At 49.8% G+C, this 24756-nt stretch overlaps 1 protein-coding gene across 1 annotated transcript in view; it reads left to right on the top strand.

Moving 5' to 3' along the window:
* Window positions 1-24756, top strand: part of rbm28 (RNA binding motif protein 28) — a 39918-nt gene that overhangs the window by 6579 nt on the left and 8583 nt on the right. The window contains 12 exon segments of the mRNA XM_072471190.1: window positions 7391-7485; window positions 11097-11172; window positions 15244-15336; window positions 15508-15579; window positions 16191-16338; window positions 17935-18056; window positions 18206-18287; window positions 19108-19217; window positions 19973-20046; window positions 21501-21636; window positions 22759-22823; window positions 23792-23947. Of these exon segments, the coding sequence (XP_072327291.1) occupies window positions 7391-7485; window positions 11097-11172; window positions 15244-15336; window positions 15508-15579; window positions 16191-16338; window positions 17935-18056; window positions 18206-18287; window positions 19108-19217; window positions 19973-20046; window positions 21501-21636; window positions 22759-22823; window positions 23792-23947 (1229 nt within the window).

The raw sequence follows: 24756 nt of genomic DNA, 5'->3' as shown, positions 1-24756 counted from the left end.
TTGCCCTGGGGCAGGTTGGTAAAGGATTTGAGTCTTCCTGAGGTTGAGGCTGAGACCAATTCTTCGGTATGCTTCCGCAAAGGTGTCAAGCATGGCTTGGAAATTCCCTCCTGAGAGAGTGGAGATTTGGCGATTGAAGATGGCGCTGGAGCATAGCGACTCGAGCTCTCTCCCCCTGTCCCTTTTCTTTTATCTCCTATCAGCGTTCTGACCGACTAAAACTATTTTCCTCTTTTTATATAATTACTAACAATGTTCTTTGTTTGGCCCCTTGTTCCGCACTGTAACCAATCACTGTTGATGCACCATTTGTCAGTGTTCTCTGTTGATTATTCTTTTGTCTACTATGTACGTACTGTGTACGTTCCCTCGGCCGCAGAAAAATACATTTCACTGTACTTCGGTACATGTGAGAATAAATCAAATCAAATAATGTTATCCACATATTGAAGTTCCACAAGTGATGTCAGTGTTGTTTTCTTTTTGAGGTTGAAACGTTTCCCGTCCATCCTGTAGATAATTTCCACTCCACGGGGAAGCTTGCACTTGATAAGGTGGAGGATGGTGGCGGTGAAGATGGAGACATCCCTGCTTCTGCTTGACACATCCCTGCTTGACTGCATTCTTGACCTCCAAGGTTTCTGACTCATTTATGCCAGTTAGAACTGTCGCCAATATCTTGCCGTGGTGGAGCTCGGAGGATGTTGTTGAATTTGTCTGGACAGCATCTTCCATAGCACTTCCCGACTGACCGAGTCAAAAGCCTTGGTCAGATTGACAAAGGCCTTGTAGAGTGGATGGTGTTGCTCCTGGCGCTTCTCTTGAACTTGCCGAGCAGTGAAAATCATGTCCGCTGTTCCATGGTTTGGTCGGAAGCCACACTGGCTTTCCAGAAGGAGACTGGGAGAAGGCGGGTCGTGAGGATTCGGAGGACCTTTCCGACAATGGAGAATAGGGAGATTCCTTGGTAGTTCCCTCCATCCGTTTGTCTCTTTTTTTGTTCTTGAAGATGGTGCCAATGACGGCACCAGTGAGGTCAGCAGGAATTTCTTCTCTGTCACAGATTTTCAGCAAAGCTGATGGAGATGACAGGGGATGTCTTCCTCCTCCAAGTTTGAACATCTCAGCTGGAACGCCACCCACTCCTGCGCTTTCCTGTTTAAACTCGTGTTTAATGGCGGCTTCGACTTCGTCCACGCTTGGTGGGAGTCCAAGATCATCTGTTTTGGGAAATTTCTCAAACACGTCCTCATCTGTGGTTGTATCACACAATTGGAATGATCAAATAATTCTTAGTAAAACACCCAAAGTCTTTGGCCCTTGGCTGCCCAATAATTACAGTCACCAGGTTTGTTAGCTTAAACACAATTAATTTTATTAATAACAATAACTATATTTAAATATGCAGCAAATACTATAAATATGCAGCAAATGCAACTGGTTAATTATTATTTATTTGTTAACCCCTCTTTAACTCACCCCCACCCAAATGTATATGAAAAGAAGAGTGTAAAAATACATAAGAACATAAGAACTAGGAACAGGAGTAGGCCATCTGGCCCCTCGCGCCTGCTCCGCCATTTAATGAGATCATGGCTGATCTTTGTGGACTCAGCTCCACTCTCCGGCCCATACACCATATCCCCGAATCCCTTTATTCTTTAGAAAGGCATCTATCTTTTTCTTAAAAACGTTTAAAGAAGGAGCCTCAACTGCTTCACTGGGCAAGGAATTCCAGAGATTCACAGCCCTTTGAGTGAAGAAGTTCCTCCTACACTCCGTCCTAAATCTACTTCCCCTTATTTTGAGGCTATGCCCCCTAGTTCTGCTTTCCCCGACCAGTGGAAACAACCTGCCCGCATCTATCCTATCTATTCCCTTCATAATTTTATATGTCTCAATAAGATCCCCCCGCATCCTTCTAAACTCCAATGAGTACAGTCCCAGTCTACTCAACCTCTCATCATAATCTAATCCCCTCAACTCTGGGATCAACCTAGTGAATCTCCTCTGCACTCCCTCCAGTGCCAATATGTCCTTTCTCAGGAAATTATGAAAGTGAAAGGATAAGAGTCTTTGTTTCAGATGGCTGTCTTCTAACACACCTTCCTCCAGTCTAGGATTTCAGTTCGATGTTTTTGCTTTTAGGCTGTAATGGTTTTCACTGTAGATTCATTCAAATTCTCTGGAGGTTCAGAAATACTACAGCTATGCAGCTCTTCGGGAGAGAGCTCGACACTGCCAGCTTCTTTTTTGAACGTCTAGGATCCGACTGTCCTTTCCTTGGTTCTCTGAAAACCATCCAACTCAGGCAGGAACCACTCACCGCCTCACACTGGGCAGAACTTGTTCAAAAGCTTAGCCCAGTGTATATTTTATAATTTAAGTTCCTCACTTCCTCTGCTCAACTTAAAGGTACATGTTCATTAAACATCCATGGATCAAAAATGATAACGGCAAAGTAAAGAAATGGGAAATGAGTGAATCAACTCGAAGGGTCCTTATGGAGGTTTGCTCGCATGCTTGGCTATTGAAAAAGCTCATCGTTGATCTTTTATCTGAGCTGTTTCTTCATCTTCCGCAGCTCCTGGTGGAGTTTAATGGAGATACAGGAGTGGATGAGCCAGTGGTCTGTCCAGCAGTCACGTGCACTGGTCATCGCTGTAGTGACGAGGGTATCCTTTTGATCTCTGGATCGGACGATGACTAAGTCGACCTTGTGTCAGTGCTTTGATCGTGAATGTCTCCAGGAAGTCTTGAACTTGACTTTTTGGCGGAACAGTGTGTCAGTGATGACCAGCTGATGTTCTGTGCATTTGGCAAGCAGGAAAATCACTCGTTGCAGTTACAATTCCCAACTATTTCCTTTCCATTGGTTCCTTTCCAGATTTGGGAGTCCTTTTCAACCCTGGCGTTGAGGCCCCCAAGGAGGATGATCTTATCTTCCTTAATTGTAGAGTATGATGTCCAGGGCGGAGTAGAAGCCTTTTTTGAACTCATTATTGGCTTCCAAGGGTTGGGGCATAGGCACTCACAACAATTGCCTGCTGGCTCTTGGCAAATTGTAGACGGATGATCATGAGATGCTTGTTGATGCCGATAGGGAACTCCGAGTCAGTTGTCGAGTTTGTTCTTGATGGCGAAACCAATTCCATACCTCCTGGGCTAATCTTTGGGTTTTCCTCTCCTGGAGAAGGTGTAACCGCCACCATCTTCCCTCAGCTGCTCTTTGGGTCTCAATGCCGAAGTGCCTGAATTCACTGGTACCAAGGGCAGTTCTCCATTCCAGTCGATTGTTTTATCCATGAGGGTTCGTACATTCCAGGTTCCAATATTCAGTTTAATTTAGATTTTCTGACTGCATGTAGATGACTCTGCTGGATGCGGTTTTCCAGCCAGGTTAAGGATGGAACATACTATTTCTGGGGCATCTTTTCTGTCCCACTCCCCTTGCAGGTTAAGCAGAGTGGATCCTGAAGAGGCCTGCTCAGTCGTGAGGAAAGCTGCCGCAATGCTGTCCTGTTCCTATTCCAAAAACGAAACGACCAAACTCCACTTACGCGATGGTCTGACCTAGGGACTTCCAGATCATGGCCCTGCCCCCGTCACCTTTCGCCGATCGCCGCAGGACCTGTCTGTGTGGTGGATGTGCTGGTTTCCTCTAGGTAGATGCCTGGTGCAGGATATCTTTTAATTTGGGTGTGCCGTTGCTCATCAGCAGACACATGGGGCGGGATTCTCCGACACCCCGCCGGGTCGGAGAATTGCCGGGGGGGGCGGCGTGAATCCAGCCCCCCCCCACCCCCCCCAGGCTGCTGAATTCGCCGACGCCGGAGATTTGGCGGGGGCGGGAATGGCACCGCGCCGGTGTCCGTCCCCGTAAATTGGAGTTGGTCCCTTACAGACGGGACCTGGCATTGCGGGCGGGCTCCGGGGTCCTGGGGGGGGGGGGGGGCGTGGGGCGATCTGGCCTGGGGGGCGGTGCCCCCACACGGGCCTGGCCCGCGATCGGGGCCCACGGATCCCTGGGCGGGCCTGTGCCGTGGGGGCACTCCATTCCTACGTGCCGGCCATGTAAGCCTCCGCGATGTCCGGCGCGAAGGTGAACCCCCCCCCCCCCTGCGCATGCGTGGGGATGATGTCAGCTGACGCTCCTGCGCATGCGCGGACCCGCACCGGCCGGCGGAGTCCCTTCGGCCCCGGCTGGCGCGGCGCCAAAGGCCTTCCACGCCGGCCGGCTGGGTGCAAACCACTCCGCCACCGGCCTAGCCCCTGAAGGTGCGGAGGATTCCTTTGGGGCGGCCCGACGCCGGAGTGGTTCCCGCCACTCCACTGCGCCGATTCTGCCCGCCCCGCCAATTCCCGAGAATCCCGCCCATGGTCCTTGACAGGGGATAGATAGGTCCAGTTCCAGTGGCGAGGGAATCTTGATGACTGGGGATCTCCCTATTGCTGCAGCCTTCATCCGCCATCGCAGCTGTTGATACCATACAAGCATCTGCCGCTTGATCGCCATTGAGGAGTTGTTTTGGACTCCGCTTTGTCAGGTTCCTCCCCTCCACTTGTACCATTTTTGGTGACCCTGGCAGGAGCTTAAGACTCCCGACAGCATTCCAATCAGGATCAACGGAACGTTCAAGCCTTTCCATCACGGTAAGGTGGCAATCCAAGGAAAGGAGTCTCCAACCAGCTCTTATAGAAAATGAGTTGTTTGCACAAAACTACCGCTATATTTGATACAGATATCAGGGGTGAAATTCTCCCCCAACGGCGGGATGCCCGCCGACTGGCGCCAAAGCCGGCGCTAATCAGACGGGCATCGCGCCGGCCCAAAGGTGCGGAAGGCTCCGCATCTTTGGCGGCCTAGCCCCAACATTGAGGGGCTAGGCCGACGCCGGAGGGATTTCCGCCCCGCCAGCTGGCGGAAATGGCGTTTGTTGCCCCGCCAGCTGGCGCGGAAATGCGGCGCATGCGCGGGAGCGTCAGCGGCCGCTGTCAGTTTCCCAGCGCATGCGCGGGAGCGTCAGCGGCCGCTGTCAGTTTCCCGCGCATGCGCAGTGGGGAGAGTCTCTTCCGCCTCCGCCATGGTGGAGGCCGTAGCGGAGGCGGTAGGGAAAGAGTGCCCCCACGGCACAGGCCCGCCCGCGGATCGGTGGGCCCCGATCGCGGGCCAGGCCACCGTGGGGGCACCCCCCGGGGTCAGATCGCCCCGCGCCCCCCCCCCCCCCCCAAGGACCCCGGAGCCCGCCCACGCCGCCTGGTCTCGCCGGTAAATACCAGGTTTGATTTACGTCGGCGGGACAGGCAATTCTTGGGCGGGACTTTGGCCCATACGGGCCGGAGAATCCAGCGGGGGGTCCCGCCAACCGGCGCGGCCGGATTCCCGCCCCCGCCCAATCTCCGGGAGCGGAGACTTCGGCGGGGGCGGGGGCGGGATTCACGGCGGCCAACGGCCATTCTCCAACCCGGCGGGGGGTCGGAGAATGACGCCCAAGGTTTCCACTTAGAAATGAAGACGGGCGCGGAGAGAAATCCTTCTGGTGGGGTTACGGTGCCTTGACTTATTTTTATTATTCATTTACGGGATACGGGTGTCGCTGGTCAGACCAGCATTTATTGCCTGTTCCTAGTTGCCCTTCAGAAGGTGGTGGTGTAGGTTGCCTTCTTGAATCACTGAAGTCCTTGCGGTGTAGGTACACTCACTGTGCTGTTGGGGAGGGCATTCCAGGATTTTGCCCCAGCGACAGTGAAGGGACGACGATATATTTCCAAGTCAGGATGGTGACTGACTTGGAGGGGAACTGCCAGGTGATGGGGTTCCCGTTATCTGCTGCTCTTGTCCTTCTAGATGGTACTTGTGGGTTTCAAAGGTGCTGTCGAAGGAACCTCGGTGAGTTACTGCAGTGCGTCTTGTAGATGGCACACACGGCTGCCACTGTTTGTCGGTGGTGGAGAGTTTCAATGTTTGTGGAAGGGGTGCAATCAAGCGGGCTACATTTTCCTGGATGGTGTCGAGCTTCTTGAGTGTTTGGAGCTGCACTCATCCAGGCAAGCGGAGAGTATTCCTTTACACTCCTGGCTTGTGCCTTGTAGATGGTGGACAGGCTTTGGAGGGGTTCAGGAGGTGAGTTTCTCGCCGTAGGATTTCTAACCTTTGACCTGCCCTGATGGCCACAGTATTAATGTGGCTAGTTCAGTTTCTGATCAATGGCAACCCACAGGATGTTAACTGTGGGGGATTCAGCGATGGTAATGCCATTGAATGTCAAGGGGCGGTGGTTAGATCGTCTCTTGTAGGAGATGGTCATTGCCTGGCACTTGTGTGGCGCAAATGTAACTTGCCACTTGTCAGCCCAAGCCTGGATAGTGTCCAGGTCTTACTACATTTGGGCACGGACTACTTTGTTATCTGAGGAGTTGCGAATGGTGCTAATCATTGTGCAGTCATTCGCAAGCATCCCCACTTCTGAAAAATGAAATGAAATGAAAAATTAAATAAAATGAAAATCGCTTATTGTCACAAATGGGCTTCAAATGAAGTTACTGTGAAAAGCCCCTAGTCGCCACATTCCGGTGCCTGTTCGGGGAGGCTGGTACGGGAATTCAACCATGCTGCTGGCCTGCCTTGGTCTGCTTTAAAAGCCAGCTCTTTAGCACTGTGCTAAACCAGCCCTGTGCTAAATTTCTGACCTTATGATGGATGGGAGGTCGTTGGTGAAGCAGCTGAAGATGGTTGGGCCTAGGACACTACCCTGCAGCGATGTCCTGGAGCTGAGATGATTGACCTCCAACCACCACAATCATCTTCCTTTGTGCTAGGTATTACTTCAACCAGCGGAGAAATTTCCCCCTGATTCCCATTGACTCCAGTTTAGCTAGGGCTCCTTGATACCATACTCTGATGTCAAGGGCAGTCACTCTCACCTCACCTCTGCAATTCCACTTTTTCTCCATGTTTGAACCAAGGCTGTAATGAAATCAGGAGCTGAGTTACCCTGGCGGAACCCAAACTGAGCGTCCATGAGCAGGTTATTGCTGAGAATGTGCTGCTTGATAGCACTGTTGATAATTCCTACCATCACTTTGCTTATGGTGGAGAGTTGGCTGATAAGGCGGTAATTGGCTGGGTTGGATTTGTCCTGTTTCTTGTGTGTAGAACACACCTGGGCAATTTTTCACATTGCCGGGTAGATGCCAGTGTTGTAGCTGTATTTATGGGGCGAGCTTTATTATAATCTACCTGTTGTACCTGCTCTGGGTGTGTTATGTTGCGAGTGGTAATAAGAGTAGATACATGCCCATCTTTCATAGTCTGGTGGAAAACACATTCTTTCATGCATCTTGTTTCATTAATTCAGGAGCAGTTAATAATTTTGCATTTATTTTGCAGCCCCCAAGGAAGCTCCTAAAGTGAATGCTAAACAGCAAACACTGAAGAAGTCGCAGATGAAAGCAAGACTGATTGTCCGAAACCTGAGCTTTAAGGTACTGGGTAACTAGTCATTCACAGAACAACTCATGGTCTCAATATCAATTGTAGTATTGGACAATCTGCTTTAGTGTTCCTCAACAAGGTTCTGGGTCCACATATGCGATAGCCGGATGTTAAAATTTCTTCTCATTCCCTGTGAGACTGTACTCTTACAATCTTTTTTAAAATTATTTGTTCACGGGATGTGGCCATGTCCACGGGCCAGCACTTATTGCCCATCCCAGAGGGCATTTAAGAGTCAACCAGATGCTATGGTCAGAACAACCGATTTCCTTCCCAAAAAGGCCATTGGTGAACCAGATGGGGTTTTAAGGACCATCAGCAATGGTTTCACAGTCATCATTCGACTTTCAATTCCAGGTTTTAAAATTGAATTTAAATGTCACCATCTTTCATGGTGGGATTTGAACCCAGGTCCCCAGCATTACTGGGGTCTCTGCATTACTAGTCCTGTGACAATACCAATACACCACTGCCTCCCCTTAAATCTGTGCGTGAATCCAACATAGACTGAGCGCTGCCATCTGTAGTGCTGTGCATGAAAGTTTTTTTTTTTCGGAGTGCAACAATAAGTGTCTCTGGGGTCACCCACGAGCCAGTTCTTCAGTGTGAACCTACAACATGAAGCTACCTGTAATTCTAAGTAATGGTGATGTTGAATTGATAGATAAGTTTGAGATTGTTCCACAAGTGATTCACTTTGTGGGTCAGAAATCTGCTGATGATTGATGTGTGTGGTGAATGTAAGCAGTGACGTCAATGGGAATCGGGAAGGACATAGGAACACAGAAGCAGAAGTATGCCATTTGGTCCTACAAGCCTGCCCTGCCATTCGATAAGATACATGATGTGGTCCCAACTCCACTTTCCTGCTTTCCCCCCCATAACTCTCGATTCCCTTGTCAATCAAAAATCTGTCTAACTCGGCCTTGAATAAATTCAGTCACCTAGTTTGCTCTGCTTTCTGGGGACACAGTCTAAAGACCCTCGTGAGAAAAGAAATTCTTCCTCTTGCAGTCTTAAAATGTGATCTCTTATTTCAAAACTCTGGTCCCTGGTTTTCGTCTCTCCCACAAGACGAAACATCATCCTGGTATCCACCCCATAAAGCCCCCTCAGGATATTTTATGTTTCACTAAGACCACCACTCATTCATCTCATCTCCAATGTCTAAAGGCCCAACATGTTCAAGCTTTCTTCAAAAAAATAAGCTCTTCATCCCAGAGAGAGAGAGACTCTCCACTAGCTGGAGTCATACTTAGCACAAAGGAAGATGGTTGTGATTGTTGGGAGACCATCCTTCTCAGCCCCAGGATGTTGCTGCAGGAATACCATGTGGTGTTGGGCTCGATTATCTTCAGATGCTTCATCAATGACCTTCCTTTCATCACAGGGTCAGAAGAGGGTATGCTCACTGATGATTGGACAGTGTTCAATCCCATTCGTAACTCAAATAATGAAACAGGGCAGCATGGTGGCGCAGTGGTTCGCCCTGCTGCCTCACGGCGCCGAGGCCCCAGGTTCGACCCCGGCTCTGGGTCACTGTCCGTGTGGAGTTTGCACATTCTCCCCGTGTTTGTGTGAGTTTCGCCTCCACAACACACACATGTGCAGGCTAGGTGGATTGGCCACGCTAAATTGCCCCTTAATTGGAAAAAATTAATTCTAAATTTATTTTTTAAAAAATAATGAAACAGTTCATGTCCTTATGCAGCAAGACCTGGACAACATAAGGCTCAGGCTCATCAGTCGCAAGTAACGCTCATGCTCTGCAGTGAAGAGAGAATCTAATCACATCCCCAAGACTTTGAATGACATATTCATCGCTGAATCAGCCATATAAATACTTTGCCTACAAAAGCAGGGCAGAGACTGGAAATTCTGCAATAGTGTCTCCTGACTCTCCAAAATCTACACCATCTACAAAGCTTAAGGTTTTTTTTATAAATTTGGAACACCCAATTCACTTTTTCCAATTAAGGGGCAATTTCGTGTGGCCAATCCACCTACACTGCACATATTTTGGGTTGTGGAGGCGAAACTGACACAAACACGGGGAGAATGTGCAAACTCCACACGGACAGTGACCCAGAGCCGCGATCGAACCTGGGACCTCGGCGCCGTGAGGCAGCAGGGCGAACCACTGCGCCACCGTGCTGCCCCTTACAAAGCTTGAGTTGTGTGTTTGAATACTCTCCACATGCCTGGATGAGTGCAGCCCCGACAGCACTCCAGCTCAGACACCAACCATTCAGGGCAAAGCAACCTGCCTGATTAGCCCCCTGTCCGTCCCATTAAACATTCAGTCCCTCCACCAACGATACACAGTGGTAGCAGTGTATACCATGTACAAGATGCAGTCCAGCCACGCACTGTGCCTCTTTGACAGCACCTTTCAACCATGTGACCTCTACCAACCTGAAGAACAAAGTCTGCAAGCTAATGGGGTCACCATCGCCTGCAAGTTCCTCTCCAAATCCCACACCATTCTAACATGCAAATGTATTGTTGTTCCTTCACTGTTGGATCAATATCCTGGAACTTGCTCCCTCTCAGCACTATGGGATGTATCTACCCCAATAAGGACTGCAGAGGTTCAAGAAAGTGATTCACTGCCACCTTCTCGAGGAAAGTTGCCAGAAATACCATGAAATTATATATTTTTTTAAAGTAAATGCTGAAACCACAAAGCAGGTCCGGGAGCATCTACACTGTAACCTCGTCTTTGGGATGTGTTCAACTTCGGAGAGGCAACAAAAACTGTATATCGCAGCCTTATGGGGTAATAGCTGCAAGCAAGTTTCACTTCTCTCCACTCTGTGACCCCCATTCTATGGGGCTTTCCTCTGTGACTCCTATGGCCTCGTGATTGAGTAGGTGGTCTTTGGGATGCGAAGGATGTGGTGCTGGAAGTTTAGTTCAGAGTTTAATCAGTCTGCAAAGTCGTGAACAATTTGGTTTGCCCCGAGACAGTAGCTTGGGAGAGGCGGATGAAATCGGTGGCAGTGGTACAGTGCTTTTGACGAGCAGCAATGGTGATAGTTTTGGTTTTCATAATGTTTAAATGAAAGCAATTGTCTTTCATCCAGGACTGGGTGTATGGCAGCACAGATGTGGTGGAGGTGCCACGAAAGGTGGTGAAGGAGAATGGTGTGTGGTCAACTTTGCCAAAGACTTACATTGAGGATGAGCAGGGATAATGTAATATGATCACAGTCACAGAAAATACTATTTGTGGCATTTGGTGAAGCTTGTTTCAGTGCTGAACCTGATGGAGTGATTCAAACAAGGCGCTGTGGGGAAGCTGGACAAGGATTTGGGAGATGACAACCGGTTCATGGATTTTGATGAGGAAAGATAGTTCGGAGGTGGGGTGGTAACAACAGAAATAGAGGCCAGTGCAGGCTGTACAGTCATTTGCAAGAACAGAGGCTTTGAGCATGAGATTTTGGAGGAATGAGGTGATCCACATTATTTCAGAAGGAGCATTGAAGGGTTACTGGATTGATCATCTCAATGTTTCCAAGTGCTCCTGTCCAAATGCTTCCCACCTTTCGAGTCTGCCCATTCTGACTGTCGTCCTGACGTGTGCTTTTCTTTTCAGTGTTCAGAAGGTGACTTGAAGACTATTTTTTCACGATATGGGACCGTGCTGGATGTTCACATCCCGACAAAAGAAGGTTAGTGTCGAGGGGGAGCCGTTTGCTTCAGGAGGTTCGACGTTGACCTCTTGGTTTAGGGGCCAAGCATCCAATGCAGATTGGTCTGGGATATTCATTGGGATGGTGCAGCTGTCTAATCAGTTCGAAAATGTACGGACAAGTAAAGAAGGAGAAACATGAGAGAAGTTACAATAAAAAGGTGGAGAACTTGCCCAAAATAATAATATGGGGAACAAAGAGTAATTTTTTTTTTAAGGATTGAAAATTCTGTAAGCGGGGAAGGAAGTGGGACCAATTGATAACCCTGTGAAAACAACACAGGCCTAAAGAACCAAGTAACCTCATTCTGTGCTCATCGTTAGTGGTATTCAATGTAGAATTCTGCTGCTGTGGGAGATCTGTGCCCTTTAATTCCATAAAGTCTATTTTCAGTTACGTAAACAGTGGGTAAAGATGGCCAGAGTTTCATTACATTATCTGTGCAGCTCAGACCCCAGCTTGAAATCCCTGCCTTTTCTTTCGAAGAATAATCCTTGAGGTTACCCGCATTCTGGGGATTCCCTCCCATGTGGGGTAAACTGATGGGGGGGGGGGGGGGCCGATGTGATAAACTGGCAGCTGGCGGGCAGGGTAGGCAAACCGGGCAGCTCACCAATTTGGAGTTGGGTAATCAGATGGTGTGGCAGCTTCGTAAAGGCTTGCAGTAGCAGTTTAAAAGTGTGATCTATGTTTCAGGGGAAGCGAGCCGTATTGTGGAGCGGTCGGGGGACAAAACCTGCAGCAGTAACTTCATATGCTTTCAAATTCGTTCAGATGGAAAATTCACAATTGACTGTCAAAATGTCTCCAGAATCGGCAGCCTGCTTAACCTGACTGCAACTGGGGATCCCTTTTAAGTATAGTTGACAATGGTCACTCCTGCCTTGCACTGGCCATGGTTGGTGGATCAGGAACTGTCAGGCATGCTGACGTGAAACTTTCACTGTGGCATTGGTTTTTTTTGGGAAGGTGGGGATTCAAAATTTTCCCACCTGACCACTTTTGCAGACATGCACGAGGCCACCTTTTTCGATACCTCTAATTACCAATTTTCACGGTGCAAGAAAATTGGAACGGGCGGCAAAGGTGTGAAGTTTCTGTGCTGACAGCAACCATGCTTTGGTTCTGCCATCACGCCAGATCTCGGTGCAACGGTGGGACGGTGAGCCCTAAAACTGGCTGACCTTCCTGTGCCAGTGGCTGTCTCTTCCTCCCGTGCCAGTGGCTGACTCTTCCTCCCTTTCCAGTGGATGACTCTTCCTCTCATTCCAGTGGCTGACTCTTCCTCCCGTGCCAGTGGCTGACTCTTCCTCCCGTGCCAGTGGCTGACTCTTCCTCTCATTCCAGTGGCTGACTCTTCCTCCCGTGCCAGTGGCTGACTCTTCCTCCCTTTCCAGTGGCTGACTCTTCCTCCCGTGCCAGTGGCTGACTCTTCCTCCCGTGCCAGTGGCTGACTCTTCCTCCCGTGCCAGTGGCTGACTCTTCCTCCCGTGCCAGTGGCTGACTCTTCCTCCCGTGCCAGTGGCTGACTCTTCCTCCCGTGCCAGTGGCTGACTCTTCCTCCCGTGCCAGTGGCTGACTCTTCCTCCCGTGCCAGTGGCTGACTCTTCCTCCCGTGCCAGTGGCTGACTCTTCCTCCCGTGCCAGTGGCTGACTCTTCCTCCCGTGCCAGTGGCTGACTCTTCCTCCCGTGCCAGTGGCTGACTCTTCCTCCCGTGCCAGTGTCTGACTCTTCCTCCCGTGCCAGTGGCTGACTCTTCCTCCCGTGCCAGTGGCTGACTCTTCCTCCCGTGCCAGTGGCTGACTCTTCCTCCCGTGCCAGTGGCTGACTCTTCCTCCCGTGCCAGTGGCTGACTCTTCCTCCCGTGCCAGTGGCTGACTCTTCCTCCCGTGCCAGTGGCTGACTCTTCCTCCCGTGCCAGTGGCTGACTCTTCCTCCCGTGCCAGTGGCTGACTCTTCCTCCCGTGCCAGTGGCTGACTCTTCCTCCCGTGCCAGTGGCTGACTCTTCCTCCCGTGCCAGTGGCTGACTCTTCCTCCCGTGCCAGTGGCTGACTCTTCCTCCCGTGCCAGTGGCTGACTCTTCCTCCCGTGCCAGTGGCTGACTCTTCCTCCCGTGCCAGTGGCTGACTCTTCCTCCCGTGCCAGTGGCTGACTCTTCCTCCCGTGCCAGTGGCTGACTCTTCCTCCCGTGCCAGTGGCTGACTCTTCCTCCCGTGCCAGTGGCTGACTCTTCCTCCCGTGCCAGTGGCTGACTCTTCCTCCCGTGCCAGTGGCTGACTCTTCCTCCCGTGCCAGTGGCTGACTCTTCCTCCCGTGCCAGTGGCTGACTCTTCCTCCCGTGCCAGTGGCTGTCGCTTCCTCCCGTGCCAGTGTCTGACTCTTCCTCCCGTGCCAGTGTCTGACTCTTCCTCCCGTGCCAGTGTCTGACTCTTCCTCCCGTGCCAGTGTCTGACTCTTCCTCCCGTGCCAGTGGCTGGCTCTTCCTCCCGTGCCAGTGGCTGACTCTTCCTCCCGTGCCAGTGGCTGGCTCTTCCTCCCGTGCCAGTGGCTGACTCTTCCTCCCGTGCCAGTGGCTGACTCTTCCTCCCGTTCCAGTGGCTGACTCTTCCTCCCGTGCCAGTGTCTGACTCCTCCTCCCGTGCCAGTGGCTGACTCTTCCTCCCGTGCCAGTGTCTGACTCCTCCTCCCGTGCCAGTGGCTGACTCTTCCTCTCATTCCAGTGGCTGACTCTTCCTCCCGTGCCAGTGGCTGACTCTTCCTCCCGTGCCAGTGTCTGACTCCTCCTCCCGTGCCAGTGTCTGACTCCTCCTCCCGTGCCAGTGGCTGACTCTTCCTCCCGTGCCAGTGGCTGACTCCTCCTCCCGTGCCAGTGGCTGACTCCTCCTCCCGTGCCAGTGGCTGACTCTTCCTCCCGTGCCAGTGGCTGACTCTTCCTCCCGTGCCAGTGGCTGACTCTTCCTCCCGTGCCAGTGGCTGACTCTTCCTCCCGTGCCAGTGGCTGACTCTTCCTCCCGTGCCATTGGCTGACTCTTCCTCCCGTGCCATTGGCTGACTCTTCCTCCCGTGCCAGTGGCTGACTCTTCCTCCCGTGCCAGTGGCTGACTCTTCCTCCCGTGCCAGTGGCTGGCTCTTCCTCCCGTGCCAGTGGCTGGCTCTTCCTCCCGTGCCAGTGGCTGACTCTTCCTCCCGTGCCAGTGGCTGACTCTTCCTCCCGTGCCAGTGGCTGACTCTTCCTCCCGTGCCAGTGGATGGCTCTTCCTCCCGTGCCAGTGGATGGCTCTTCCTCCCGTGCCAGTGGCTGGCTCTTCCTCCCGTGCCAGTGGCTGGCTCTTCCTCCCGTGCCAGTGGCTGGCTCTTCCTCCCGTGCCAGTGGCTGGCTCTTCCTCCCGTGCCAGTGGCTGGCTCTTCCTCCCGTGCCAGTGGCTGGCTCTTCCTCCCGTGCCAGTGGCTGGCTCTTCCTCCCGTGCCAGTGGCTGGCTCTTCCTCCCGTGCCAGTGGCTGGCTCTTCCTCCCGTGCCAGTGGCTGGCTCTTCCTCCCGTGCCAGAGGCTGGCTCTTCCTCCCGTGCCAGTGGCTGGCTCTTCCTCCCGTGCCAGTGGCTGACTCTTCCTCCCGTGCCAGTGGCTGACTCTTCCTCCCGTGCCAGTGGCTGACTCTTCCTCCCGTGCCAGTGGCTGACTCTTCCTCCCGTGCCAGTGGCTGACTCTTCCTCCCGTGCCAGTGGCTGACTCTTCCTCCCGTGCCAGTGGCTGATTCTTCCTCCCGTGCCAGTGGCTGACTCTTCCTCCCGTGCCAGTGGCTGACTCTTCCTCCCGTGCCAGTGGTCACAGCCGTTCTGACTCCTGTATGAGGTGGCTAACTGAATTCCTCTATGTTCCAAATGTATTGTATTCTTTACAATTTAAGTGTGCCGGCCTCAGCTTGGTTAGCACAGAGGGGAGGCACCAGGCGCTTTCTCTCCATTAACGAGGCATTATGTTTGATGTGATATTTTGCAACTCGGGCTTCGCATTTCTGAATGTTTTGCATATTTCTATTTTTTCTCTCAGATGGGAAGATGCGAGGATTTGCATTTGTTCAACTTAAGAACCTTCTGGAGGCTGGGAAAGCATTGAAGGGAATGAACCTGAAGGAGATCAAGGGTAATGAGGCAATTCAACAACCAGTGGGTGAAGGTGGGAATGGGAGGGTGTGATGTGTGGTCACATTGGGTGGGGGGGGGGGTCCCCCACAGCTGGGAGCTTTTGCATTACGGGGTGGGGGGAGCAACCATGGGTCGCTGATTGTTTCTGATGTCCTTGTTATTCATTTAGGTCGTCCTGTGGCAGTGGACTGGGCAGTGGCAAAGGACAAGTATACCGCAACAGTGAAGATTAAGAGTGCAGGTAACTGGAACAGCTCACTGTAGGTTACTGATGTCCTGGGATTTTCCCATTTGGTTACTTTTGGGGGTAGGGAGGGATATCCCGAGAAGGTTCCATTCTTGGCAGCTTGCCTTGGAGTTGGTTGCCTAGAACATCAACTTGTATTTATATAGCAACTTTAACTAAATAGAAGTCCCATGACTTTCCAGTGGAGCATGGTCAAGTATAATTTGACACCGAGACACGTAAGCAATTCGGGCAGAAACCTAGTCACTGGGATAGGCTTTGAGGAGCATCTAGGAGGAGGGGAGTGAGAGACAGAGATATTTAGGGACCGAATTCCAGAGCTTAGGGCTAGGCAGCTGAAGGAATGGCTCCAAATAGTGGAGTGAAGTACGTGGGGGATGCACAAGAAACTAGAACTGGAGGGTAGAGACACCTTAGTTACTGAAGTGGGGAATGCCAAGGCCATGGAGGGATTTGAAAGCTAGGATGAGATTTTGAAAATGGAGACAGAGCCAACGTCCATCAGTGAGTAAATGCGGTGATGGGTGAATGGGACTTGGTGGGAGTCAGGGTATGGAGTTTGGCCACTGTGTGTCTCAATGCTGATTTGTGATCATTAATGGCAGGAGCTGAGGATAAGGAAACCGATCAAGTTGCAGATGATGATGAAGAGAGCGAGGAAGAGGATGACAAGGACTCTGGGGACCAGGAAGAAAAAGGATCGACTGAGGAACCAAAACCGACTCCACAGCAGAAAGCGGCACCCAAGAAGGGGTAATGGAGCATAGCGTTAATCCTCATGCCAAGGACTAATGCCCTGAGCTGTTTGGCAGCTGTTCCTGCTGGGTGCAGGAGGGGGCTGGCCAGCAGCTCTCCTTTCTGAAGGTGCTAACTTGGTATGTGATTATAAAAGGTATTGAGTAGCGGTGACTGTAAGTGCCATTACAGTCGCATGCACCATACTGGATTTCCAAATACCTTATCCAGGTAGCAGTGTACAACAGGAGGCATCCTGAATCTTTGATTCACTTATTTCCCCTCCCCAGGCCTGAGCCCAGAGGCACTGGGATCTGGTTGGCTCAGGCATGTTGCTGCCCAACTGAATAGGGAGTCCGCAAACTTGAGAATCAAACTTGAGGGCCTGTTTGGCTCAATGCCGCATAGGTTAATGTTACCAACTGAGTCACTGGGTTAGGTCCTGTGAAGTGGCAAATTGATTGGTCAAATGGTATTGGGCACTGTCAGATTAAGGAGTTGCGGGAGTGATTAACCACCATATTCATCCTTGACTCTGCACCCCAATATACATCAGGACATTTCTGATGTGCAAGAATGAAGAACCCAGAACCATGCAAATGCAGTAGTTTAAGGGTATGTGTGTCCAGGGGAAACAGTGACATACAGCACAGACGTAGAACATTTGATCCATCTTGCCTTTAATAGTGCTATCTAACTGATCCCATTCACCTGCTGTTTCACCATTCCTCGATATTTTTCCCCCTTCCAAATATTTATCCAGTTCTCTTTTTGCAGGTTACTATTGAATCTGCTTCCACCACCCTTTGAGACAGAGATTTCCAGATCGCAACAACTTCCCAGACCACAACAACTTGCTATGTTTAAAAAGAAAAGTTTCCTCTGGCCCACTCCAATTCAGCAGGGTTGCTTTTATCCAGAATGTGGAACACGCCGCCACCAGGAATAATGGGGGGGGGTGAATAATACAGTTGCGTTCAAAGGAAAGCCAGATACGAACACGAGAGAAAGTAATCTGAGGATATGCTGATAGGATTAGATGAAGTAGAGTGGGAGGAGACCTGTGTGGATCATCAACACTGACTTATAACTGTTGGGTTGAATGGCCTATTTCTGTGCTTTAAATCCTACGATTCCAGAATTACATGTGCAGATTGACCAGAAAAATTCCACAGCTAAAAAAGGTTAAATTGAGATGGGCTGCATGGACTTTGCTTGTATTCCCTGGTCTATATAAAGCTAAGTGGCAATCAAACATTTATGTGCTCAGGTCGCTGGAGTGGCGCTTGAACCCAGAACTTTCTAAGCCCCCGTATGGATATTATGCTATAATGACTATTGTTGCTCATTCTTGGGTCAGTTTCAGCCACTGAACCATGCTTTATCTGTATTCTACAAAATGCAAGCAGACCACTGAGCCCAGCTAATGAGTATCGTTGTTTCCACCCCGCACAAGCCATTCAGTTGCTTGAATTGAGATGAATTTGACTTTGTCCTCCCTCCTTATCCCCACCCAGGAAATGGATACCAGATTATAAATGCAGATCTCGGGCTGATTCCACATCATTGTGGGATGCTCCGAATTAATTCTGATCAGTGTACCTTGCATTTCAGATCAATGATGAGGGAGGAGGAGGACATGACTGAGGATTCCGATGATGAAATTGGCGATGATGAAGATGCGTCAAGTGAAGAAGGTTCAGAGGATAGTAGTCTGGAGTCGGAAGATGATGAGGGTGAGCGAGGAGTTTAAGCCCCACGCAAACATTTTCTAATGATTGGTGAAATTTGGAGCCTTTTCAGATAGTGGAGGGCAAGTAGGTTGTCTAGAGTTTGCACCCTAAGGGGCATATGATCTTCAAACAGTTCCATGTTTTCCCTTCAGATGAAAAGCCCGTGAAGAAAAACAAGTTGGGAAAGTCCAATCATCCAGTGGATGTTCACGAAGGGCGGACAGTCTTCATCAGGTCAGGCCAGAAGTGGTTTCTAAGCAGGTGGTGGTGTACAGGGAGCTTGTGGACAATCTAAAAGCAATTTTATCCCATTGATCTCTAATCTCCCTGCTAATGAGATACAGTAAAGCAAATGTTCAAGTACCGCTGCTGCCTTGTTGCAAGTTTCTGATCAACTGCAGAAAGTCCAAAGAACAAAAAAGCTTGCCGACCATCCAGGAACCTTGATGCAGTAATCATATCTTTTTGATGTGGGAATGGTGCTTGTGGAACTAGTTCCCTGGGCGGTGGGGAGCAGGGAAATGGACTCTGAGGCAGAGGATTTCACTTGGGCCATAGCTGTTTCTTGGTCCTTTTGTCCCTCCCGAGGGCCAATACCCCACCCTCTCTGATCTCTTGTGGTATACGCGTGTCATTCCGATTGCCCAATGTGTATGTTTAATCCCTTAGGGACCACGCCCATGCCTCAGTTTCTGGCACTGTGTTATGGAGTGCCCTTGTCTCATGTGTCTGATTCTTTCAAGGGTTGTGCCCGCACCCCATGTCCCTGAGGAATGTGCCTAGCTGTCAGTTCCATACTTCATGAGTGGAGAGGAGAAGAGTTACTGGTCCTCTTATCTCTCAACTAGAGTATCCATCTAGAGTCTCTGGTCATTTGTTGATGAATCTCTCTGTGTGCCAAGCTGCATTTATGCAGCTGCACCACCCTCCGGATTAAATTCCTTCTGTACTACTTAATTAGCTAGGTTTTTATCTGTTTATTTGTTACCAGCTGGCTTTTCCACGTGCTCTACTGATTTATCTGATTTCCTGCTTTCCTCAATTTCACCTGCAGGAACTTGTCCTTTGACACCGAGGAAGATGCACTGGGGGAGATGTTGGAGCAGTTTGGAGACCTGAAGTCTGTTCGTCTTGTCCTGCACCATGATACAGAACACTCCAAAGGTGAGGCATGGAGCTCTACATTGCAGCAAAGTCTTGTTCGTAATTGCAGTCAAACCATCCAGTGTTGTGTAGAGAAGTAGATACCAGAAGGCTCTTGGGAGTTCAGGTGGAGGCCACACAAACCAACTTCAACCGCTGCTCTGTAATATGTTGATTGCAGGGGAGTTGCTGTTATTGGCCTCATCGAACTTGGGTTAAGGAAGGAATAATTAGCCAGGGGTCATGGTCCTGATCACCTTCTCCTCAATCCTGCTGGTATATGAAAATTGGACCTGTGTGGCTCACCTCATAATCAAAAGACCTGCTCAAGTTCCACATGAAGGATGTTGAAGTTTTTGATGCCTGTATAACTAACGTCTCATCTCTGACTGCACCAGTGGCATTTCTGTGCTGGAATATTGGGCGAGGTTATCTGCTCAAGCCATGGACTGGGTCTTAAACCCATGACCCGACACAGCGGCATGGTTGCTACCCACTTCAACGTGACTGGTAACATACAGAGTAAATCTTCCTTTGCTCTTGTCCCATAATGTTGGACACTGGAAGTATCAGGTTTTTCTTCCAGAATCTGTTTATTCCTCCATTGATGGTCAGTAACTATACAACTGGAAGACAGGTTTATGACCCTGTGTAGGGCACAGCTTGGACTAAGTGCCCATTAGTAGTGTTTATGGTTCCGTACTTTGGGGAGAGAAGCTGATGTGTGCTGTATGACCTTTTATGTCTCACCCCCTCTTGATTCCCACCTGTTGCAGGTTGTGCCTTTGCCCAGTTTATGACGAAGGAGTCGGCACAACAGTGTGTGGAGGCAGCAGAGAGCCAGAGCGAGGTGAGGATCTCCTCTTTACATCAATTATAGACCAGTTAATCATGTGTCGGTGGTGGGCAAATTAGTAAAATCAATCCTGAGAGATAGGATTAACTGTCACATAGAAAGGCATGGGCTAGTCAGCATGGATTTGTCTTGCCTCACAAATTTGGTTGAATCTTTGAGGAAGTGACAAGAAGGGTTAATGAAGGTAGTGCAGTGGATGTTGTGTACATGGATTTTAGCAAGGCCTTTGACAAAGTCGCTCATAGCAGATTGGTCAAAAAAGGAAAAGCCAATGGGTTAGAGGGTAATGGTGGCAAACCGGGTAAAACGATGGCTTAGTAACAGGAAACAAATTGTCGATGGCTGCCTTTGAACATGGAAAGTTATTTCAAGTGGTGTTCCACAGGGCTCGGTGTTGAGGCCCTCACTGTCTGTGTTATAAATTAACAATTTGGACGTGAACATGGGGGACAGGATCGGGAATTTGCCGACTACACAAAGATTTGCCAAGTAGTGGACAGTGCAGAGGTTAACTACAATCTCCAAAATTACCAAAATTATACAGATGGGTGGTGGAATGGGCAATAAAGGCAGATGGAATTTAACGCCGAGAAGTGTGAGGTCATGCATTTAGGGAGGTCAAACAGTTACAGGGAGTACACAATAAATGGGAATATACTAAGAGGGGTACAGGGACAGCACGGTGGTGCAATGGTTAGCACTGCTGTCTCACGGCACTGAGGACCCGGGTTCGATCCCGGGCCCGGGTCACTGTCCGTGTGGTGTTTGCACGTTCTCCCCATGTCGTGTTTGACCTGATATCATGGGTTCCAGAGTCAATGTTGAGGACTCCTAGGACATCCCCCTTTCCTGACTGTAATTACTGTTCTGCTGTCACCTCGGTCGTGCCAATGGGGCAGGACACACCCAGGGATGGTATCTGGGTGATTAACTGTAGGTGATGATTCTGAGAGTATGACTATGAAAGGTTGTTGCTTGACAAGTCTGATGGTTAGCTCTCACAATTTTGACTTGAGCCCCCGGACGTTGGCAAGGAAGACTTTCTTGGAGGGTAGTGAGCCTGGGGTCATGTAATTCAGACCAGGTTTCAGGCAGATTTCCTTTCCAAAAGGATATTAGTGAGCCAGATTGGCTTTACAAAACAGATTGGTATGATTTCATGGTCACCATTACCGAGACAACATTTTTGATTGAATTCCAATTCCATCGCTTGCCGTGGTGTGATTTGAGCTCATGCTCCAGAATATAAGCCTGGTATTCTTGATCACTAGTCCATTGGCATTACCACTAGGCCACCACTTTCCCACAACCTGCTGTCTGAATATTTGAGGCTTCTTGCTGTGCTCGAGGTGGTGCGTGTCAGTGTCGGCCTTGATTGTATTTACTCTTGGCTTTCTACGGCTTTGTCCATGGATGTCTTGGCATAAACCACGTGCATTGACTTTTAGAGGGGAGGCCTGTTGCTGGATGGGCGGAAGCTGATTGTGACCTTGGCGGTCAGTCGCGAAGAGGCCAAGAAACTTGCCCAGAAGAAGTCGCACAAGCCGTCTGGAACACGGAACCTGTACCTGGCTCGAGAGGGTTGTAAGTATTTTGGGCAGGGGTTGGGTCAGGAGGATTCATTTCCTTGTACAATGCACCTCGGTTAATCAGGTGTTGATCTGTGCCTCAGTGGGTAGCACTTCACTTCCTGAGTCTGAGGGTCATGGATCAAGTCCCACCCCAGAGGCGTGAGCGCATAATGCAGGCGGCCCAATGCTGAGAGAATACTGCACTATCAGACGTGCTGTCTTTTGATTGAGGCATTAAACCACAGGCCCTTCTGCCCTTTCGGGTGATGTAAAATATCCCCTGGAACAAAAGCAGGGGAGTTAATCCCAGTGCAGTAGGATTGGTTTCCCTCAATCAACCGGAGTGAAACGGACCATCTGGCCATTATCTTATAAAGTTTCTGGGACCTAGCTCTGTGCAAATTGGCTGACATATTTCCCACTTAGAAGCATAGAATTTACAGTGCAGAAGGAGACCATTCGGGTCTGCACCGGCCCTGGGAAAGTGCACCCTAATAAAGCCCACACCTCCACCCTATCCCGATAACCCCATCTAACATTTTGGACACTAAGGGCAATTTAGCGTGGCCAATTCACCTAACCTGCACATCTTTGGACTGTGGGAGGAAACCCACGCAGACACGGGGAGAACGTGCAGACTCCGCACAGACAGTAACCTGAGGCCAGAATTGAACCCGGGTCCCTGGAGCTGTGAGGCAGCGGTGCTAACCACTGTGCTACCGTGCTGCCCTTACAAAAGGTATTTCATTGGCTGTGAGCATGTTGAGATATCCTGAGGTTGTGAAAGGCATCAATAATATCCATTCTGTCTCACTGTTAAGGAGCAGATTCTTCCCCAGCTCTGGTTGCACTTTCCACAGCCCGCAAATCAAAACGGAAATCTACGATCGGTGATTGGGATGTCAGGGGTTAAATGGAATTTTCATGCAATGGAATTGCTGGAGTGCTTGACCACAAGGGGTTGTTGTTGGGCGTAAGACACACATGAGGAAAAGTATTGAAGCCTTCAGAGAAGTGAAGATAGAGAAGAAACCTCCAGTGTGGGACGTTGTATCTGTGGCCTGTGCTTACTATGTCTGGCTCTCCAGCGATGGGACTGGATTTCAGAAGCTTACCCCTTTCCCATTCATTGCAGTGATTCGAGCTGGGATGAAATCGGCAGAGAGCATGAGTGCCACAGACATTACCAAGAGAACACGGGTGAGTCATCTGGCCATTCTTCAGAATAGAAATAGAAATGGAATGACAACATTGATCTCTGTTTCTTTTAATACGGGTACCCATTTTCTGTTTTTCTTTCTCCTTTTTGCTCCCGGCTACTGATTCTTACTGGAGACGTGGAGAGAACTGTTTCAACCAGGGCTTTTTGCAATATGTATGGTTTAGGACATGCCGTACCAGCAATTGTAACAAGTGCTAAGTGTCCTATTTCACCATTGGGGGTGGGTGTGGGGGGGGGGGGAGGCGCACGGTAGCACAGTGGTTAGCACTGTTGCTTCACAGCACCAGGGATCCGGGTTTGATTCCTGGCTTGGGTCACTGTCTGTGTGGAGTCTGCTCGTTCTCCCCGTGTCTGCGTGGGTTTCCTCCGGGTGCTCCGGTTCCCTCCCACAAGTCCCGAAAGACGTGCTGTTAGGTAATTTGGACATTCTGAATTCTGCCTCGGTGTACCCGAACAGGCCGACCGGAGTGTAGCGACTAGGGGCTTTTCACAGTAACTTCATTGCAGTGTTAATGTAAGCCTACTTGTGACAATAAAGATTATGAAATAAAAGGGGCAGCGTATCCAAGCTCGGAAGAGGGAATGATGAACAAGCAGCTTCAGGTTTACTCACTTTGCACAGTGAGTGGAGTAGATTACCTAAGGCAGGTGATGGGGGTCAGCAAATTCAAGAGGGAGCTGCATAAATATTTGCTGAATGACGGAAGTCCGACATAGAACATTACAGCGCAGTACAGGCCCTTCGGCGACCTGTGAAACCACTCTGAAGCCCATCTACACTATTCCCTTATCGTCCATATGTATCCAATGACCATTTGAATTCTTAACATATTTTCTGCATTTACTGACTTAATGGAATATTACTTTGACTGTGAACAAACATCTGAAATGACAGCAACATGTGCGCTGTTATCTGATCCCTTGATTGCTCTTGTTCTGTGTTTAGTTCGAGGAGCTGAAGCGTCACAAGCTGAAAGACGTAAATATCTTTGTCTCGCCAACGAGGCTGTGCATCCACAACATTCCGAAGTCGGTGACCGACCAGCAGCTCCGCAAGCTCTGTTTACAGGCCGCAGGCACGAAAGGCGCGTGGATAAAGGAGGTAAGAACGAGTGGGGTGGGGGTTCCTGCCGCTTGCGGGCTGCTGTCTGTCATTTTATTAATGCTGGCAGATCTGCGAATGATACCGCTCTCAGTCAGAAATGATACCTGGTTTAAAGGTTTAAAGAGACCATCATTGCCGTACCATGCACTATTCCGGTGCTGGGATGACAGTTGTGCCTGTTTTAAGAGCCGGGGGGGCTCTTAATATAATTTCTAATCTGCAATAGGTCATCCAGAGTTTATTGTTTTTGTTTTTAGTGGTTAGGGGGAAATTTGAAGATTGGTAGGTTGTTGCAAGTCAGAATCTAGAGACACACATACGTTTGCCCCTGCATTAATAAAGTATTTTTTGAAATGCATTTGTTTTGAAAGTTGACCTGTCTGTATACAGCTGCGTCAACTTGCAATTATAAAAGAAAGTTGGTTCTATTTTCAGTCAACAGATTGACTGTGCTACTTGAACAAATGGGGGGGGGGGGGGGGGGGGGTCAAGACGATTTTGCATTTATATAGCACCTTTTAACCTAAATTGTCCCAATATGAAGCTTTATGGAACAATTTAACTCGAACCAGCATGACATATTAGGGCAGATAGCCAAACGTTTGGTCAAAGAATTGGGTTTAAAGAAGCTTCTTAAATGAGGAGAAAGAGGCAGAGAGTTTTGCAGAGGGAATTCCAACGGTTAGCGCTTTGGCAGCTGACGGCATGGTCACCAATGGTGGAGCGATGGAAACTGAGGATTTGCAAGGACCAGAATTGGAGGAATACAGAAGGTTGGTGGGTTGGAGTAGGTTATAAAGGTGCAG

This window comes from Scyliorhinus torazame, chromosome 13, assembly GCF_047496885.1.
Source record: "Scyliorhinus torazame isolate Kashiwa2021f chromosome 13, sScyTor2.1, whole genome shotgun sequence".
NCBI classification, from domain to species: Eukaryota; Metazoa; Chordata; class Chondrichthyes; order Carcharhiniformes; family Scyliorhinidae; genus Scyliorhinus; species Scyliorhinus torazame.
Note: the sequence above shows the minus strand (reverse complement) of the source record. Positions and strands in the feature narration are given on the sequence as shown.